Source organism: Pollachius pollachius (assembly GCF_949987615.1).
Source record: "Pollachius pollachius genome assembly, chromosome: 16".
Classification (NCBI taxonomy): Eukaryota; Metazoa; Chordata; class Actinopteri; order Gadiformes; family Gadidae; genus Pollachius; species Pollachius pollachius.
In genome coordinates this window covers 17458507-17478706 of record NC_136949.1, presented here as the reverse complement: position 1 = coordinate 17478706, position 20200 = coordinate 17458507, and the positions used below count along the sequence as shown (strand labels likewise).

The window sequence follows — 20200 nt, the reverse complement described above, 5'->3', positions numbered from 1 at the left end:
ATCTGAAGAGGTTCCAGAAATGTTCCTTTGCCCAAAAGTATCCTATTCCTTTCAAAAAAGGTACAAGGTTGGGATATGCGCCCCTTCCTATAGACACAACAGACCAACATCAGGCTCCGTGGGTACCATCTTTGCTTCAAGCCCGCAACCCTTCAACCTTAAGCAACAAGTTACTTGTATATATAAAAGATGCTATACGTCGCTAAACTACTTCTATGACAAGGTGATATTCAGTACACGAAAGAAGAAAAAAAAAAGTTTCCTAGGGCAGTGTTCATCTTAAACTACAAGATCGGTACGATGTCACACAAAACCAAAGTAAGAGGATCTCCTACCAGGTTCTGTGTGACAGCTTACCGTAGGAAGAGAAAATATATATTCTAAGCATAAAAAAAATAAAAAATAACCTGGTCACAGGTCACTGCATGCTAATGCATACCCCACTTCCCCCCCCCCCCCCCCCCCCCGGCTTATTTAATGTTAAGATTACACCATTACAACCACAGCTCATGCGCTACCATTTTAATTATGTTATGGGCAGCTAAAAAAAAAAAAAAAACGACAATGGCCTTTCTCTCGTCATGGAAGGATCCCTTAAAAGTACCAGCTGAAGAGGAGCGAGAAGGCTCACCAACAGAGAATACTGGCTTAAATCAATGGATCGCGTACCGAAACTCAAACAGTTGAAGTCATGCAGTCAGCCAACTAATATCCCCCGCCCCCAACCATTTAAAAAAAAAAAAGAAAAAAAAAAAAGCATGTCGAGACACTGCCCCAAATGTTAGGATTAGAGCTCTCCAAACACAAGCAGTTTCACACACACACACACACGAAGGGGGTCTTCAAAAAGGCCTTGGGTGACCCAACATGATGCGAGGTACATGGTATAATCTGTGGACTTTAAGAGTTCCTCCTCCTTACTATTCTTATTACAGGGCTAATTTCAAATTAATTCATCAAAAACAGTCAACTTGGTCGACTTGGGACACCTTGGGTCCATTTAGCCTGGGAGAGCTGTTCAAATATTATATTTTGAAATCGGAATGGCTGACGTCATTAGTCTTGGTATAAAAAAAAAAAACGAAGCCATACGATTTAAAAGGAACCATCAGATGGGCCATTCAAAGTCACGTGCTGGTGTAATTGTAAGAATTGTATATGTCAGTAAATGTATACAACTTTTTTCTACAGAGAATTTACAAGGTAAAAATTAAAACCTAAATTTACAAGATTATATGAAAACCAGTCAGATACAGCAATTACATCAACAGGCTTGTTGTGCTTTGACCCCAGTCGTCAGCCTGGCTGTGCGTCCACTTGTGGCCACAAGGGTGTGCTGTGGCAAGAAAATCAGAGTGTGTGCGTGTGGGGAAGGGGGGCTGGGTTAACATCACAGTATTCTTGGGTGAAGTATCATCATAGATTTTTTCCAATTCCAATAATAACATTAAAATTCATCAAGGGAGTGGGTCATAGGTTAGGAGGGCTCCTTCTCTGGCCTCTATGGGCTTTAGGGTTAATCAACAGGCATCTACATGAGGCCGTTTGTGGGGCCCCCGATGGGCCCTAGGTCAGCTCCACTCTTCATGTAGTACTTCTCCAGCTTGGCCAGGATGTGCTTGCCGTAGGTGTACTTGCGCAAGGTGGCGATGTGAGGCCGGATCTAGTGGGAGGGAGAACAATTTGATGCAAAACCTTTGCAAAGCCTTTAAGTGCTTGCATAAACAATTACCTTTTTATTTTCATTGGGGCAAGTACAACACAAGCGAGCTAGGTAGACATTGGAAGCACGTCCTTTTCTCATCTTTAAGACAAGCCCTGGTCCAAGTTTTTCATTTACATCCAATTTTAAACAAATACTGTAAATCGACATAGGGTGTCATGTCGCTCTTTAGAGTAGCCATCTTGTCTACAATTGAAATCAACTACCCCCTGGCTGGCCAGAAGGGGGCGACCTTTAACCAGTAACTGTTCTGCAGAAACTTTGACACAAAGCTTTTGTGTCAAGGCTTTTGTGTCACATCCAACCAGGCATGGTTGGATGTGCATTAGCTTTGAGTCAGATGTAATAAGAGGGCCATCCTGAATCTCATGACAGACTAGTCCATTGGTTCCCAAAACCTGCAAACCTCATTTTTTCCCCCCTAACTAAAACTTAGATTCACCCATCCATTCGGTCTGCCTGCTCGCTCTTTGCAGTACCCCTGTGCCTCCCATTTTGGTAAAGACATTTAGTCCAGTAAAAAGTCTACCATCCAACACTGTGCAGGCAATTTAACTGTTCTACTTTTGGTAACAAGTGAAAGCCACCACACCCCATGAGTGAACCAACCTTGTGCATGATGATCTTGCGTTGGGCAGGCTCTGCCATGTCGATCATCCTCTGGACAACGTAGTTGGCGTACTGGTCCTTCATCATGGTGTACAGGGCGCTGTGGGGGCCGTCCTTCTGGCAGCACACCTCGTCGATGAGCAGGGCCCTCTCGGCACGGGACGAGTGGATCACACACTTCTCCACCACGTTGCTAAGGACCGGGGAACAAGGCAGGGGCCTCGATTGAACACAGCCTTTGGCATCATGGCTACACTGTTTCACTCACCATTTCTAAACTGTGTTAATAATCCGCTCGAAAACATAAAACGTGCTGTGGATATTGTTTGTCACCGATTTCCTAATTTTGCCAAATCAAGGCCGGCTCTTGGTCGGTCTCAGCATGCATTGAATTTGACATCACTTACATATTGTCATGCTTACCTTGCAAATTTATGCTGACTCAGGACAAGGACCTTCCCGCGCACCTCGGCCACGATTTTGCTCTTGTCCTCAGGTCTGCCGTGCTCCAGGACGTGCTGAATCACATAGTTACCATACTGGTCCTGAGGGGGATATTCAAGAGGCACAAGATTGGTCATTCACACAAGAAAAGAAATGGACTTGCAGAAAGAAAACGGAGAAAAAAAAAAGAATCTTCATGCACTAGTTTTCCTACTGATCTCGTATTGGAGCGTGATAGAATCATGCATTTCTGCAAGGAAAGTAAACTAAGAGGGATGGATGAATGGGCAACACCCCCCACCCTCCCCATGTGGCAGTATACAACAAAGACCATAATGTCATCACTACAGGGGGTCAGACCCAACAGGTGCTGCTGGCAGCCCAGGGAGCAGCCAGAAGCACCTTTGGCCCTTCAGATATCAAATGGCAGGTAGTGTGGTTTTGGATGTGGAGCCTACACCTGGAAGCAGATGGGCGGCGACATGGGCGCCGCAACTCACCTGGACCGGTGAAGAACACAGCGCTCAAATTGCCTTCCCTTAAGTGTGCCCTTTCAGTTGGCCATAATGCTATAAATAGCCTAGAAAAGGCAATTTCCATACAAAATAAAACCGTGCTCGAGAGTGAAGATTGTAGCATGTTTGTGTTGCCCTGACTTTATGAGTCAATCTGCCCCCAGGGCACTTCTACAAAGCAACTGAAATGAAAGCAGGATAATTGCAAGTAGGGGTAGGAAAAAAGGGGTAGTCAGCAGACACCTTTGGCCTAAAAGAAAGAGGAAAGAATTGAGCCCCCCCTCCCCAACCATTTCAAAAAGCCATAGCAAGAGAGCGGGACACCGAAGCAGGGTGGGTAAGGACGGCGACGGGAGCAGAGGAGGACGTAGAGTTAAATTAGGAGGAGGAAAAGGAACAGGCAGCAGCTGGAGAGGCTGGTGTGGGTTAGAGGGTGAGCTCTGTCCAGAGAGGGAAAGGGCTTTGGGGGGGGGTTAAAGGTCTCTCGACCATGTTAGGTCAGACTCTGGGAAGGGAAAGCAGAGAAAAGGAGGAGACAGACAGAAGGTGGTGGTAGTAGTTTAGAAGGAGGGGCATCCGCAAGAGGGAGGCAAAGTGCTCTGACCTTGAACAGTGCATCGCTGGACACTGTATAATATGTTTTGGGCGTCATCTCCAATGATACGCCTTGATACTTCTAGATGGAGGGGAATAGGTGGAGGGAAGGGTGGGGGCAAGATGGATGGTTTAAAAATCAGCATAATTACATGTCAAATTTTAAAACAAAAAAAAGGGCAACTGGCAGAAAGTCATTGCTCGTTGGAAATGAATCTACAACAGACCATAGACTATACACAAAATAGATGAGAAAATAAAATGGCAATGTGAACAACGCACCAACAAAAAAACAAAAATCAGGCGGGGCAAACGCATACACAGAGGATACCAAACTAGCATGGTGTTTGTCCAGGAGGGCTCACCTGGCCCAGCTGCTCGGAGTGTTGGTGCAGCTCCTCCAGGATGGGCAGGGTCTGCTCCTGGGTGCAGTGCTCCAGAATCCTCTGGATCACCCTGCAGCCGTATGGGTGGGTGGACAGCACGAACACCTGCCGACCAATCACAATGGAGAGTTTGAAGGAGTACTTCCCGAGACCCACTGTCTGCAATGATTTTCCGTTTCGTTTTACACATTCGTGACCTTGAGGGCATTTTTTTGGATTGACTTCTTGTTAATTGAAAATAATTAAAATCGGGGCAATCTATTTAGTTTTCTTGAGAAACCCAAGGTTTATAAGCTCAACCATGACAGTATAGTAGAGCACATACTGAACCCATTATACCCAGTAGATGTATGGGGTGGCATGTGGCTCAGGAGTTAGAGCAGGTTTACTGTTAACTGGACAGTTGCTTGCTCGATTACCGGCGCCTCCTAGCGAGTGTCGATGTTTTATTGATCAGGACACCTAACCCTGACTGCTCCTGACAAACTGGCTGTTGCCTTGCATGGTGGACACCGCGGCTGGTGTGTCAATACGTGTATGAATGGTTGAATGCAGCGCAATATCGGAAAGCGCTTTGAGTGGCCATTGTTTTCTTTATATTATTTAACTAGATCAGGATGGCACGGGTGTCAAGTCCTACAAGCCAAGGAGGCCTCACCTGGCCCTGGAAGGCGTCGATGATGAATTGCAGGGCCTGCGGCTGGACGCACTCAATGCACTTCTGCACCACGTGGTTGCCGTTCTGGTCCTTCACACACTTCAGCACGTGGCCGTCTAGCTCACGCACGATGTCGCTCTGTGGGGTCAAGCGGAAAGAGCGAGGGGTAATGTACACTGACATTAGTGAACAAGCCCTAAAGAATATACTTCATTATCTGTACATTTAGTTAATACTTTGTTTTCTCTATTATTTCCTATTTGGAGAGATAAAAAAAAACAAGGCTCACTTACAATTACCTGCTGGTCGGAGGAGATGGACTCCAGAGCCTTCTGGATGACCCTGCAGCCGTACATCTGCAGAGCCAGGGGCAGCACGTGGCCACGGATCCTGGTGGCCAGGGCCAGCTTCTGGTCCGCGCTCCCAAACTGCCCAGGGACAAAGAGGACATCCATTGTTATGCTAAACCTACACGTCAACTTGTCTGCAGGATGGACAGAATCAACGACTCTTAGCGCCTAACGGGATCTTTCCGTCTCTCACCTCAAAGAACTTCTGGATTACATAGTTCCCAAACACGTCAGTCATCAGCTGGTACGCCGCCTGCAGGATTTCGCCAAACACCATCTGTCTCTCGGCGGGCGTGGCCCTCTCCAGCTTCTGTTGGATGAACCTGGTCGGGCAGAGGGTGGATGGAGGCTTATAACTGCAATAAATCATGTTGGTCTTTCTTTTGGAAAATTTCCCCTGCTTATTTTTCCAAAGCTATAATAATGCATCTATACTTAAATAAAACACAAAAACATATAAATAGGATCTTTTCTTCCTATACTCATATTCGCACAAGCCCCATGACTCCACGGCTCCCTCATGTCCAACAGCGGGTTGTGCCCATCGTACCTGGAGCCGTGCTGGTCCTGGGAGAACTCCACCATGTGGCCGGGCAGGTCGCGCAGCTGCAGGTTGGGGAAGCGGTTGTTGCGGAAGTCCTCCAGCAGCCGGCTGCGTCCGGAGGGCATGACGTCGGAGCGGCTGTAGCGCGGCCGGGCCGGCGGGAACAGCTGGCTGCTGGAGTTGAACAGGCTGGAGGCGCTGCCGCTGCTGCGGTACTTGGCCTCCGCGCCCGGGGCCGCCGAGATGTAGCGCCCGCTGCCGTTGGTGAGACCTCCTTCAGGGAGAGAGAGCGTTGAGGAAACGGGAATGGCTCATTAGTGTGGGAAAAACAGGAGCAGCTGTGTTTTTTACAGAATATGACGGGGACATTCAAGTGTTGCTCGTCGTGAACCTACCGCTTTAGTCAACGTGGCCACCGGCCAATGAGGTACACACTCTTACTCTAGCCTGCCCACAACCGTCACTAGGATGAGCCATCAAAAGATAAGCCACCACGGTCCCATATTTGCGTCTTAACTATGATCGATGAATGAGTCCACTATGTCTGGCCATAAATGTAAAATATGTTCAAGCAGCTTGAAAGTTATAAGCACGATGGCAGTGTATAATATACCATATGCTCGCTTGAATGCTTCTTATGCATCCAGTATGTGTGTCATCACTAGTTTACAGTGGTGGGTTGACAAGTGGAGCAAACGGCAGCATTGCAATACTGCATTTTCCTTTTAAAAATCCCTTTCCATCTCACCCTGGGGTTGTGTTACTTATTCCAGTTAACCAAATAGTAATACAGCAAGCTTGATGTAGCGATGATTAAAAAAAACATTGGCTTGGTCTTATACTAGCATTGCTTCAGAATAGACAGAACAACTGTCAAATACTATATCATATTTGAGGACGAGAAATGCAAGGACGGTACGTTCTTAAAAATATAATACAGGGAGGTTTATATGAAGGAAAATTCACTCCGACTGACCGAGGTGAAGGCTGGAGGATGAGCCGTGGGAGGAGGGCAGGGAGGGCGGGGGGGTAAGCGGGGAGTGTCCAGGGGTCAGGCCGATGGGGCTCGGCGAGGACGAGTAGCCCAGGCTGTTGTAGAAGGGCTGGCCGATGGGGGTGAGGCTGCTGCCGCCGCGCTTGTAGAGGTCGGAGTTGGCCAGCAAGGAATCTCTGCGGGAGACACTGCTACTGCTGGAGCTGGAAACTGGAGACGGGAGGAGGAGAGCGTCAGGGAGGAGGGACGCGGATGATGTGTCTAGGTGTGATATGCAACCATTTCATGCTCCAAAAGCTGAATGTAGACCCTCAGTTACATGCTACAGGGATCTAGGTTAATTGCAGCAGCGCAGAGAAATCTAATTCCATGTTTTTCTACAGTGAGCCTCGCTGTGAAGAAACAGCCAGCTCAAGCTGGCATGAAACAATGCTGCCCATAACAAATAAATAATAACTATAATATTAACCACTTTAAAAAAAAAATTAAACTAACTCCTTAAGCCTACAAAAATAAATATATAACCATTTGCGTGTGGAGACTGACCCGAGGAGCCAAAGCCCCCGAGTGCCGAGGCCAAGCCCACGCCGAGGGAGCCCTGCGCGCCGCCAAAGCCCAGCGAGGAGCTGGGGGGGGGCTGGCCGGCCGAGGCGTGGGAGAACAGGGAGCTGCTCTGGGAGGTGGGGGGCAGCGAGGCCGAGGCGTAGGGCAGGCCCTGCTGCTGCTGCTGCTGTTGCTGCTGCTGCTGCTGCTGCTGCTGCTGCTGTTGCTGCTGCTGTTGCTGCTGCTGCTGTTGTTGGGCCTGTTGTTGCTGCTGGGCCTGGGACTGCTGCTGCTGGGTTAGGGAGCGGTACATCGCGTTCCCCTGAGGGCCCGACATGTTGCCCGAGCCGGATGCAGATGCTGCTGTAGTAATTGGAGAAAAGGGTGATGTAATGCCATGCCATAGTGGCGTGAGGACAAAATCGATTGATACCCAACTCACCTTAGCAAAAAAAAAAAAGTGCTAAAGGCAAGACTCAAAAGTCATAGAGAAATATGATTTGAAACTGATCTCCAAAAAATTCCCCCACCCCCATTGTTGAATTCATACGCCCGTGATTGAAAGGAAGATGGACTACTCCAACCATTCATGAAAGGATTCTTAATTTATTATATATTCTTTAGTTTTATATCCAAGATGTCTCACACCGAAGCAATTGCTAAACTAAAACGGATCGTCTCATCTAGCAATTCCAGTTCTTACAAATTATCCTCATATAGCCCTTAAATCTTACCCTCAGCAACACAGTGGTTATAGAATACGTTTTCAAAAAAAATGCATTAAAAATCAATAGACAATAACTGATTCATTCAGGAGATAAAGCTGGAACACCTTGGGTTTTTGGTTTCGATTTCAGACGTAATTAATCAGTTAACTAACATTGTGTAAATGATCAGAGCATATCCGCTCTTTGGATCCCACGGTAGGGTTATTTTACTAACGGGAGCATGACGTTTAGCCACTCCCCTCACTTGGAATGTGTTCAGAAATATCCTCCCGACTCACCGGCCTGGGCTGCTGCAGGGTTCAGGAGGAGAGGAGTTTGGACAAGACGCATGGGGCCTCCTAGACCCCCGCGGGCCCCGGGGCCCATCACCAGGGCGCCATTCTGGTCATAGTAAGCAGCAGGGGCCAACACTTGGTAGCCTGGAGTGTTTGAGAGAGGGCAAACCTTGGATAAGACTCAATTCCTCTAACATTATACAACACAACCCTAAATATTGCATTAGTGTGGATGATTTTTTTTTTTTTTTTTTTTTAAACGCGCATGACTGTGTCAATGATTCTGAGCTCATTCCAAGAATAGAAAATTCAGGTGTGAATCTGGTGATCTTTGTAAAACATATTTTAATTGTGTATAACATGTTTTAAAAAAGTTTTTTAATCAACTGATTGCAATAATAAAAACGCAAAAAGTTAAGAACCACGACTCCTATGTGAATTGAGGTTTTCAACCACCCTCCCCAAGTAGTACAAGTCTGATTAATTTGTCCTTTAGTATGCGACACTATGGAATAGATCCTCATCATTACTATACTAGCGGTGTCAAAAGGGTCTCATGAAAGCCATGAACATTTAGATGATGGATGGTTGCTTAACAGTACTGTAAAACCAGGTCTGGGGCTAGTCCTGTATGTCAGCCTCATTCTGTTCTCCTACATGTTACATTGTAAACTTTGTGAAATATGAATCTTTACATGAACATGTCCAGATGGTCACATTATGGGATGTACATAAAAGGGCCATAGTAACTGACTAAAAACCCTACTTTGAATGGACATCTTGGTGTAAATAATAATGGTGTAAACAGAGACATCAAACCGGTGGGGTCCGCAGGGTGTAAAGCACCCTGGGTCATTTGAACCAGTATTAATCTCAACAGTTTGACCAGGAGAGACTGCAATACAATCAGTATCAAACCGATCTGGCAAAATACATCTTAAACGTTTTCAAATTACTTCAAACAAAAATCAACTGTGTAATAGCAAGGTAAGCTGCTAAGATACTACAGTCCGTTGCTTTTGGTCAAATGTAACTTTAGCGTTATCAAAGTTATAGTAAGCACTCGTGTTGGTGTAACGGCGGGCACTACATAGGCGGTGGCTGACCTGACATGCCAGCGTAGGCCAAGGCGGGGTTAGCTGCGGCCGCCGCAGCAGCCAGACTCTCCTGTTGGCTCTGCTGGCCCTGGCCTGGGGTCAGGGGCCGCTGGTTGTTTCCTGTGCGCATCACCTAGAGCAAAACAGGATATTACACACAAATAATAATAATAAAAATATCAGTGATATTACCTTAGATATTTCCAAACAAGATCAAACTACTTCCAAAATGAACATCAGAAAGCATTCCATCAAAACAGAAGACTGAGAATTGTTCTGGTAGAGGTTGTCCCAACGACCCACCCACCCACACACACACACACACACCTGTTGCCCCGGACCTGGTCCCTGATTGGATGCTTGCTGATTGGCCGAGTGATTGGCATTTGCTGCGGCCTGTTGCTGAAAAAGGTTGGCTGGGTACACGCCCCATGGTACACCGTAGTACTGCGGCGGGACAACTGTTGGACCTTGAGGAAGACATTTACCGGTTATTTAATTACATCATTATAAAATTACAAGTTGATCATGCCTTACATCAAACAAATAGAGTCCAGGGGGTCCAGTCTCTAACCTGCGAGTGAGGCTGCGGCAGCCAGGCCTGCGGCGGTGTAGGGGTCAGTCCCAGGAGGGCCAGCGTTGATGATGTACGGGTTTGGCACAAAAGCAGGGGCAAGTCCAGCTGTAGGAAGAGGAACAAGAAATGCTTCAGAACCAACACTTCCACAAAATAGCTCAAAACCCGGTCTGTATGGAATTGTGTGCATTTAAAAACACAGAGCCGCGGTACCAGGAAAAGACACCAGAGAGAGGCAATATGTGCTTCGAGGCGACCTACCCAGATGCTGCTGCTGCGCTGCAGCTAGAGCATATTGTTGTTGCTGAGCAGCGGTGAGCTGCTGAACAGTCAGATGGTTGGATCTCTGGAACAGCTGAGCAGGGACGAAGGGCAGGGGCATTAGCTTGTTGGCAGTTCAATTCACTATACTCCACCTACGGTGATTTTAGTGAATGCTCCCGGTGTATAGCCTGTTCAATAAAAATACCTGCTGCTGGGAGTTGTAGTCAAACAGTCCCACAGGGGTCCCGGAGGAGTCCACCTGGATTTGGTTTCCGACGTAGTCAAACTGCAAAGACTCCACACCGGCCTGCTGCTGCTGCTGCTGCTGCTGCTGCTCCATGCCTCCCATACCCTGGCCGTCGTGGCCCTGGAAGTCCTCGTTGGGGCCCTTATTCTGCACAGCGTTCTGCTGCTGCTGCTGTTGCTGCATGGCGTGGGCGTGATGGGGGTGCTGGTGCTGATGCAGGTGCTGATGTTGGTGGGGATGCTGATGTTGGTGTTGATGTTGGTGCGGATGTTGTCCCATCATCTCCATGCCACCCTGACCAGGACCCATCCTCTCCACAGCCTCGGTGGGCGAGGCCTGGCGACTGCCAGGGGTAGGACTACATGAGCAAAGGTTAAGGTTTAGATGACGTTGATAGAGGGCAATGTTTATGGAAGCCCAATGAAGAAATTCTATGATTAACTGGGTTTCAGATTATGTAGCCTATAAAAGTCTGCATCCAAAATTGGCGATGAGAAATACATTCATTGTGTAAAAACTGCTGTCATTCATTTCATGTCCAAGCCCAAACAAACTATAAATGCCTTTATAAGAAACGGAAAACAATCGTAAGGCCTGAAAAAAGCTACAAAGGTCGTACTTGAAGTCTTTGTCCATGCCATTGAGAAGGCCTCTTCCGTTAGCCTTTGAAGGGTCGCCCTCCTCCCCAGATTTCAACTCTGGGTTTTTATCTTCCTCAAACGGAGACGTCTTATCTGGGACGTCACTCTTCTCTCTGCCGTCTGGGTTGACGTCTCCAGTACCCTGTCAGCATCAGAGTTAACAAATATACCAAAGGACAATTCTATAAAAAGCCACACAAATTATGCAATGGTAACAGAAAAAGAAAAAAGGATGGAAACATACATAGCCGCCGTTCCTGTAACGACTGTCCATCTTATCACCGGGAGAGGAGCTGAGCACGTACTCCACCATGCTCACACCCAGCCCACCGCCTTCGGAGCGGGGGGACAGCACGGAGTTGGCATCCCCATTCCCGTGGAAACTCTGCCCTGGTCTCTGTTGCACCATGATAGGTTGGGACACTGAATGATCTGAATATTAAAAAAAGTTGATTAAGACAAACATTTCTGAAACAAAAATACATCCAATGATAAGGCCAGTACATTTTTGGTAGACATACCACGTGGGTAGTGGTTAGGACTGCATGATAAATCTTTATAAAATCTCGATTAGCCCGTGTGGATTTAAGTTTTAAATTACTTTTTTTGTAAGCCTTCATTTACAGGTGTGTGGAGTTTGTTCAGTAGAATTAAAAGGCCAGCAATTAAAGACAATGTGCTGCTATATGTACAAAATAAATCAAGCCGTTTTTGATACTGCACTTTAATCAGTTATAAAGGGCAATATGAAACACAACGTGCTAGAGGTGCCAAAAAACTATGTTTGGTACTGCCATATTTTCATGGTTCATGTGCAATAAAAATTACATTTCGTGAGAAAAGAAATCGTGATATAAATTCTAAGCTAAAAAATCGTGATTCATATTTTTCCCCGAATCGTGCAGGCTAGCAGTGGTGTTATGTAAATTTAACAAAATCCAGTGTAGCAGCAATTCCCGTTCCTGAATAAAATATAGATGCGTCAAGACACTCACGGGATGTTCCCCACGCATTATCCCGCCATTCTTCTCCTAGTAGCATTCCTTTCCGGCCATCCTTCGCCAATTCATCAGACTCCCAAAGCTTTTTTGCAGGCAGGAGCTAAAAATAAATAGTTGAAACAGACTTTAATCCAATCCTTGAGCAGAATGAATGGACGCAAACTTTAAAAAACACAAAAGCTCTACTTGCACAAGATGTTTGAATTGAGGAGTATGGTGACTTACCTCTCCCATGCCCCTTGACTCCAAAGCAAGTGCTTGAAAGTCATAGTTCATCTCATCCGCAGCACGCACCTGAGAATGAAAGGCCTACATTAGACAACAGGGGGATTTTCAGGGGTCAAACAATTCTAAAAAAAAAAAAGTCATGTTAAAGAAAGACTACGGATGGAATCTGCAATCATAAGTTTCATAAAACCGACTTGTTTCTCTTGGTTTAATTGATTTAAATAAAAAGGGCATTTAAATAAATATTAACAACTCTTAAAGAGCCAGTGAACCCACAATTTCAGCTGGAATTCATACAGATTAAAATAATTGTTTAAGGAAAGAGTGGGCCGTTTTATCCCATGGTTTCAATCCACGACAACTTTCAGACACTTTAGTACAGTCGTTTTAGCACCGTCTTTTTAAGACAAGTGTCCACAAGTGTGGAAACACACACACACACTGCCGCCAGTGTTCCCCTTGGTCATGACGTCTGAGGCGCTCAGAAAAAGCATTTAAGAACACCGACTGCATTCCCAGCAGACCGGAGCGTTAACCAAGTGTTTTAGGGAGAATGGCAAAACATAGTATGGCAACCACCATACCATTGACATAAACCAAAACAAACAGTTTGGGGTTCACTGGCTCTTTAAACTAGTTTGACCACTGGTGCTGACCCAGACATCCGACTACATAAAAACTAATTATAAAGACATGGTTGCAATTTCCATCAGGTGAGGTTTCTGATGATGGTTAGAGTTTGGTAGATCTGGTGGTTACTATTGAATTGTTGTTTCCAAAACAAATGTAAATCACAGTATTAGAAATACTTACAATGTCTGCCCATCATGTCAAATCCCCTAGTCTAGCTTTAACAAGCCTTCACTATGGTGTACTAAAATGTTGTTGTTTTTTTACTAATCTGATGAACCATTTTCTCCTTTCCACATAAACACTGGATTGCACCAAGGACCAAATTATTGAACAATGATGAATGTAGTCCGTCTTATATCTCCAATTCGAGACTGTTACAATCTTTAACCTAAACTATGTAGCGGCATTACCATGTTGGCCAATGAAAATGGCTTTTAAAATAATAAGAATATAGGTGGCATGAAATTTAGCCGATTACATGCATGGCGAATATATTAAAGTGTCCAAAAATGTACAGTAACATTTGAAGTGACCAATTTAGGCACTTCCCCGCCAAAATGATCATGCATTTCTTTGGTACGGGTCGGATGGCTATACTTTAACCCTAATTCTTGACTTCATGCCATTCAATGAGGCAAAATGATAATTACATTCCAGTCTTCAAATGTTCTTAAGACCGGCACTGGACTATATATCCGCTATATTTTACATATTATTTTCCCCAACTGGTGGTGCATGCAATCCATTCCAACTTTTGTTTAGTACCTGGTCAATATGGTTGCCATCGCCAGTGGGCCAGCGGTGTTTGCTTGGTACACATCCTCCGAGTTGCTCCCCGGGCTGTCTCTGGAAGAAGTACCCAACTGTGGCATCATCCTGGGACCGCCCGCTCAGTGGTGGTTGAGGGGTACCTGGGGTGGGATTAGATGCCCTGTCCATGCCTTGTAAATGTGGCTCTCCGGGGCCTTGTCCAGCTACGCCCACTGTGGCAAGGGGGCCGCCACCGTGAACCCGGACTACCCCTGTCTCAGGAGCACCATTTGCATGCAGCATCCCACCTCTTGTCTCCTGCCAGGCCACGTCATTCATACCTAGGATGCTGCATGGAACGCTCATTCCACGGGAAACCTAAATAAAGAGTTTATATTGAATACATGTGTACAATCAGAATAAATTAAATTGAACAGAATACAAGATGATTGAGTGTTATTCAAGACATTGTGTTATTTAGTCTTTGAATGGAGGTGAAAAGTCAAAGCAGTGACTTTAAAGACTATTCAATGCAAATGATAACAATCCAATTTAATAAGTGAAAACTAAATTTCCTGCCAAATAGCCCAAGACTCGGGTCAGACCAGATGTAACAGCCTGGATATCCTTTCGCCATTTTAGGCGCCGCTGTTGGCTGTTGTAGACTTTATACAATTATAAACCATGTTGTAGGCCTAGTTCAAGTCAAGTTATACAATAAAACTATTAAAACGTGCAGGTTAAGATTAACTTATTCCACTTTAGTGGGGGGGGGGGGGGGAATTAGTTCAACATGTGAAATAATATCAGTGGATGGATATACATTGTCAAACATAAATGAATTAAAAAAGGTTTTAAAATATCTTGCTGGGATGTGGCTAATATCTGGTACTTCACTTCCTGCCATGAATCCTGCATTTAACGAACACGTACGGAACCTGGTGTGAGACCTGGCCTGAAACACGTACGAACACCCATAGGGACACATCTCCCAGTTAGGGTTACAGTTCAGGTGTAACAGAGTTCAATACGTGAGATTAGGTTGACGGTTGATGATTCCGAAGAATGCTAACGGCCCGGCTAACAGTTAGCATTATGTCAGCTTTTAATGTGGACGCTAGCTAGCGATATAATATAGCGGAATTGAACCAAATATTCACTCAATGTGGATGACAAGTACATAATACTCGCCCAGTCATGTTTTTGACCAGAAAATAAAAACGGTTGAAACGAATAAATGTAGTTGTCCGTGTCGCATTGAGTGATCAGACCCTTTTCTCTGCCCAAACTGACGGAGCCAATAGTCTGAAATGCTAGTGGACTTAGCAGCTATCGGGCTAGTTCGCAAACAAATATTCAGACACAACGGCCATTGCAAATGATTCGCAAATGTCAATTTAAAACAAGAACAGTCCAACAACAACAATGTTAAACAGAACCTGGCCACGGTTTATTTATACGATGGTAAGAAACGTGCAAACGTAAGCAGGCCCATCATTTCAGTTTATTATTAGCGCAGGGAAGCTAACGTCTAGGTGGAGACGCCGATGCTAACCTAGTCGAAACAACCAAATACGTTCCTGTGCGTTAACCAACCCCTCGTTTCAACGCATACACGCTTTAAGAGTCACCTTCCGTTAAAAACAGCCAAAGAACCGAGTGTTATGCTAGACGGCAGTCAAGCCGTCTAGCATAACCATCGGCTGTTTGCCGTTTTTAACGGAAGGTGAATCCAGGCATAATTAGCTTAGCTTAGCATCCAAGCTACAGTCTAGGGCTAGGCTAACAGTGGCTGGCTAAACAACATGGCCCCCCTCCGGGTCCAAACAGAGGGGCCTGCGCCGCGCAACAAAAGGGACACACGAGCACACTACCTTGCTCGCTGAAAACACTCCTTGATTGCAAGGGGATATTGCACGATTTCATCAAAAAATAAACACACTACTCACGCGTTGTCGTGTGGAGAGAGGGGTCTATGTTCCTTGAGCACAGATTAGCCGGTTGTCTTTATTGTTTTGTTTCCGTGGAGCGCGGTGGTGGTTGAGCCAAGCTTTAACGTGAACTCCGCGCTTGTAGTCCGCCTCCTCCTCCAGTGCCTCCACCCTCCAGTGCCCCCTCCCTGTATGCATCGGAACCAACGTAAACCTGCGCGGTGGAGAGAGCCCTGCAAAATAGCACAGTTCTGCAATTCTTGTCACACATGTTTAGTATATGAGTGTTTAATCATGCACTACGAAAACATGATGGAGCAAACAGCCGACAGGAAGCAAGAAGTGTATAGAGAAGTATGGAATCTATTTTATATTGCAGACCATTCATTAGAATATACACACACTAATTGTAATGGATCTTTAATTCGATTTTGAAAAAAAAAGAGTTCATCTTAAGTTCATTGTGTAGCTTTACTGTTATTAGAGTGGGAGGGCTTATGTTGCAGGTAGACCTGCATGGTCGTGAGAGCGGTGGAAAACAGGAGAGTTCTGCAATCCTTATCACACATGTCAGAATCAGATGTACTTTTATTACATCTTATTGTACAAGTACCACAAGAGTACAATTCGTAGGCTTGGTTCCTCAACAGCTAGAGCAGCAATAATACAAGATAAAGTAAATATAAGTAAAAATAAAAATATCTCAAAAATAAGTAGCAGCATCAGAATAATAAATAATACTGATAAAATAAAATAGAGTAAGTAACATGTCCCACTTCATGTAGGCCTATAGTGTTTAATCATGTATTTTATATTTGATGGCCTCGTTATTTAAACTGCTATTTTTTGTTGTTGTATGGTGCTGGACTGATTCAGCAGAACCAAAAGCAGTCATATTTGGTCATATTATACAAAGCAATGCTAGACCATTTAGACCTCGTCATGTTTAGAGATGTCGGGCCCAGTTGTGAATAACGGAGAAAATAAAACGTAAAAAAAAATGGGAATCCAAAAATATGATGACGTCCCTGCGTAGCTGGACTGTAAGGATCCGAGCTGGGTCTGGATCGGGTGGGACCTCGAGGACAAGACCCTCCTTTACATCAGGGAAAATGTTGGGATCCAATCACCTCTCGCTGTAACCAAAAAGGATCTTACTTCCCCCCTTCCGATTGGATTGCTATATTAAGAAAACGCCTGTGCTTTATAAACGAAGGGCAGCAGTTACTGGCAATGTTCAGTGTTCACAACACAGTGCGTCGTCTTTGAAACAGTCCCATTTTGTTAGTCTGAGTATCACATGCTTATACACTGTAATCGAAGACGAATAAAGTGCTCCCAATGTTATACGCAGGCTATAGTTAGGCTATCGAAGTTGAAACCTAATGGCAGATATACGGAAGAAGCTGGTGGCGGTGGGAGACGGCGCCTGCGGTAAGACCTGCCTGCTGATCGTGTTCTCCAAGGACGAGTTCCCGGAGGTGTACGTCCCCACGGTGTTCGAGACCTACGTGGCGGACATCGAGGTGGACTCCCAGCAGGTCCAGCTGGCGCTGTGGGACACCGCCGGCCAGGAGGACTACGACCGCCTCCGTCCGCTGTCCTACCCGGACACTGATGTCATCCTCATGTGTTTCTCAGTGGACAGTCCAGACTCCCTGGAGAACATTTCGGAAAAGTGGGTCCCAGAAGTCAAACATTTCTGTCCCAACGTGCCAATCATTTTGGTCGCCAACAAAAAGGATCTACGCAACGACGAGACCGTCAAGTATGAACTGTCGAGGTTAAAACAAGAGCCGGTGAAGGCGGACGATGGACGGGCGATGGCGATGCGCATCGGGGCGTATGACTATCTGGAGTGCTCTGCTAAAACCAAAGATGGAATATGGGAAGTGTTTGAGACCGCAACCAAGGCATCCTTAAAACAAAGACGACCGGGTGGCTGTGTGAACTGCTGCCTTTTGCTGTGAGGGAACATTTTGCTTAAAGCTGCTTTTTAACACTTGGGCTGTGGTCAAGATGAAGTGGGACTTGTTATGGCCAAGGCCGCAGTGTGTTCAACTCTTATTGCTCACAAACTCTTATCACATGATGAATGAATGCCTAACATGTGTTGCTTAGTTCGTTTTAAAGGCACATGATTCTATTATATGTACTTTAGTACTCTGCTCTAAACATATTAGTAGGCTAAAAACATTTTTGTGCAAGATTTATTTTCGGAATCAACGAACAAATAACATGAAATGGTTTGAAGGCTAGCCTGAGGTCAGTTTTAAATCGATTGTCTCACTTGCACAATGAGACATTTCATATGCAACTTTCTGATATGGCTATTATGTCCATAAATATTTCTGCCTCTGGGAATTCAAATCCTTCTGACACGATTACACAGTGACACAATAGAGTATTAAAAAAAGGAATGCATCAGAGGCAGAGTAATGGTGATGGCAATAATCCTTTGCATTTCTGCTTGTTTATAATAAAAAACACAAATGCACTGTAAACTAATGGTGGTCCAAGTTTACTATCTGTGAGGAAATTAGCAGATGTAAAGTAAAATGTACATTTCTGTGATTGAGCAAAGGTCTGCCTAGAATACTAAACTGCAAGGTTTGAAGGCCAACAGTCTGACAGGTAGGCTACTATCACAACACAATAAAGCAGTTGGCCTAGTATTAAAAAAGAAAATATGCATCATAACAAGAGGACTGCTCTTGTCCATATCCTGAAAGTGTGTAGGCCTAAATCTTGGACTACGAAAACATGATGAAGCAAACAGCCGACAGGAAGCAAGAAGGGTATAGAGAAGGCTTTGAACAACGAGAAATCCAAATAATTGCAAATTAGCCAGTGATATGTAAGATGGAGTCCCTTTTTTAATGCAGACCATTCATTAGAATCTAGTAATATCACATTGTACTTGATCTGTAATTCGATTTTGAGAAAGTTCAGCCTGTTGAGTTATTTATTAATTGATCAAAATTTGGTAACGCCATTTGACATGTTGTTTTTTATAACAGAGAAACTTCAGTTAGGCAACAAATCGACATTTCAGTTTATTTACTGTGGGTATAAATGTGGTGCCAATGACATGCTCCTCCTTTTACCTCTGACTCAATAGCAACAGAAATGAATAGCTCCAAACCAGTCACCTCCAACTAATATATTACTATATTGAATTCAGTCATCAGAGGAAACATACAATTTTCATATCAGTTTTACCAACATTAAGATGAAATATAACAATATATGATATAAATATGAAAAGTAAATAAAGGTAGCCAATAATAGTTCCAGACCTATGATTGGTATTGAACAAACATTCTGCAACACATGACCCATTCCTTTAGTTATCAGGGTGTGGTTAGTTCTTTCAAAACCCATACGATGGCAGTATCTACTGATTCCCAGTCAGGGAGAATTTGTAAACATATATTAAAAGAAATCCCTGGAATATCATATTGTTAATAAAAAGGTAACTATATTTTCGGTCCTCCTTGCGTTAAGCAAGCAGTAGATTTACTTCACACTACTCGACACCCATGCACCCAACCAAGCCCCAAATTTATTAAAATCCTTCAAATTCCCCTTATTATTGCCCACACCTATCAACAAAATAAATCAACATTTTGAAGTCATTTCTAACCCTTTTAACTACACAGGTATTAAGACTTAATATTTATAATAATCAATGTTTATTTTTACAAATATTGTGATATGATTGTTTGGAATTATTCTATTATATTTCAACATGAACATGATTAATGCCTGTTGATTTCACATGCCTGTTGAATCACACCTTGATAAATATATAACAAAATTGTGTATTTAATTCTGTCCTACCCTTACAGTCAATTTGTTGCGCAATACAAGTAGAACAAATACTTAGAGAAGCCCTTCCACCACAACATTTTAACCACTATGTCAATGCTTTTTCAGCCTTTGGCTGAAAAAGCATTAACATAGTGGTTAAAAAATTAAAACTACCATTTTATAAAAGTTTCTCTAATATATCTTTTTTTTTACGTCGACTTGGTTAAATCTTTGACTAGAAGATCACTAATAGTACATTGAATCATTTGAGATTACAAGCTCTGTCTCACTACTTCCAATGTGTGAAAACAGCATGTGAAAATGATTAGCTTTAAGCCAATAATGTGATGTTGTGTCGGCTGGACATAGGCCCCGATATTCTGCCCTGTTGTAAATGATATATTAATAATACATAAAATATATAATAATAAATAGTCATACACTGGTATATATGCAGTACAGTTTCTTTATTAATGAATTTGTACTGGGGAATTTACACCATTTAAGTACAGTATCTTCAACAAGATTACACATTACAGAGAGAAAATAAACCAAAATTAATAGGGAGAGGAGTATGGGCATCATGGACAATACTTGTTTGTGGTTGAAAAACCTTTTTATATGTTGCTACATAATAATTTAACTCAGGACATGC

The 20200-nt window shown here is 44.2% G+C and overlaps 2 protein-coding genes across 7 annotated transcripts; one reads left to right on the top strand and one right to left on the bottom strand.

Moving 5' to 3' along the window:
- Positions 1–473: 473 nt before the first annotated feature.
- On the bottom strand, positions 474–15864 carry pum2 (pumilio RNA-binding family member 2). Of its 6 annotated transcripts, none has more exons than XM_079753983.1 (23): positions 15751–15864; positions 13817–14179; positions 12416–12484; positions 12185–12290; positions 11434–11621; positions 11168–11331; positions 10507–10906; positions 10299–10392; positions 10035–10142; positions 9788–9930; positions 9470–9593; positions 8367–8507; positions 7343–7723; positions 6800–7027; positions 5830–6097; positions 5473–5602; positions 5223–5357; positions 4930–5067; positions 4251–4376; positions 3896–3967; positions 2756–2877; positions 2333–2525; positions 474–1663 (listed from the first exon to the last, which is right to left on the bottom strand). In XM_079753983.1, the coding sequence occupies exons 2-23, from the start codon at positions 14165–14167 to the stop codon at positions 1532–1534; spliced, it is 3813 nt and encodes a 1270-aa protein (XP_079610109.1). In that variant the 5' UTR covers positions 14168–14179; positions 15751–15864; the 3' UTR covers positions 474–1531. The 6 variants fall into 6 exon arrangements, with proteins under 6 accessions (XP_079610109.1, XP_079610111.1, XP_079610112.1 ...); XM_079753985.1 differs by having other exon boundaries at positions 5229–5357; XM_079753986.1 differs by having other exon boundaries at positions 7364–7723.
- Positions 15865–16966: 1102 nt separating this feature from the next.
- Positions 16967–18243, top strand: LOC307087820 (rho-related GTP-binding protein RhoB-like). The gene has a single exon (XM_079753473.1). It carries the CDS (start codon positions 17118–17120, stop codon positions 17700–17702), a length of 585 nt encoding a protein of 194 aa, XP_079609599.1. The 5' UTR covers positions 16967–17117; the 3' UTR covers positions 17703–18243.
- Positions 18244–20200: the final 1957 nt, after the last annotated feature.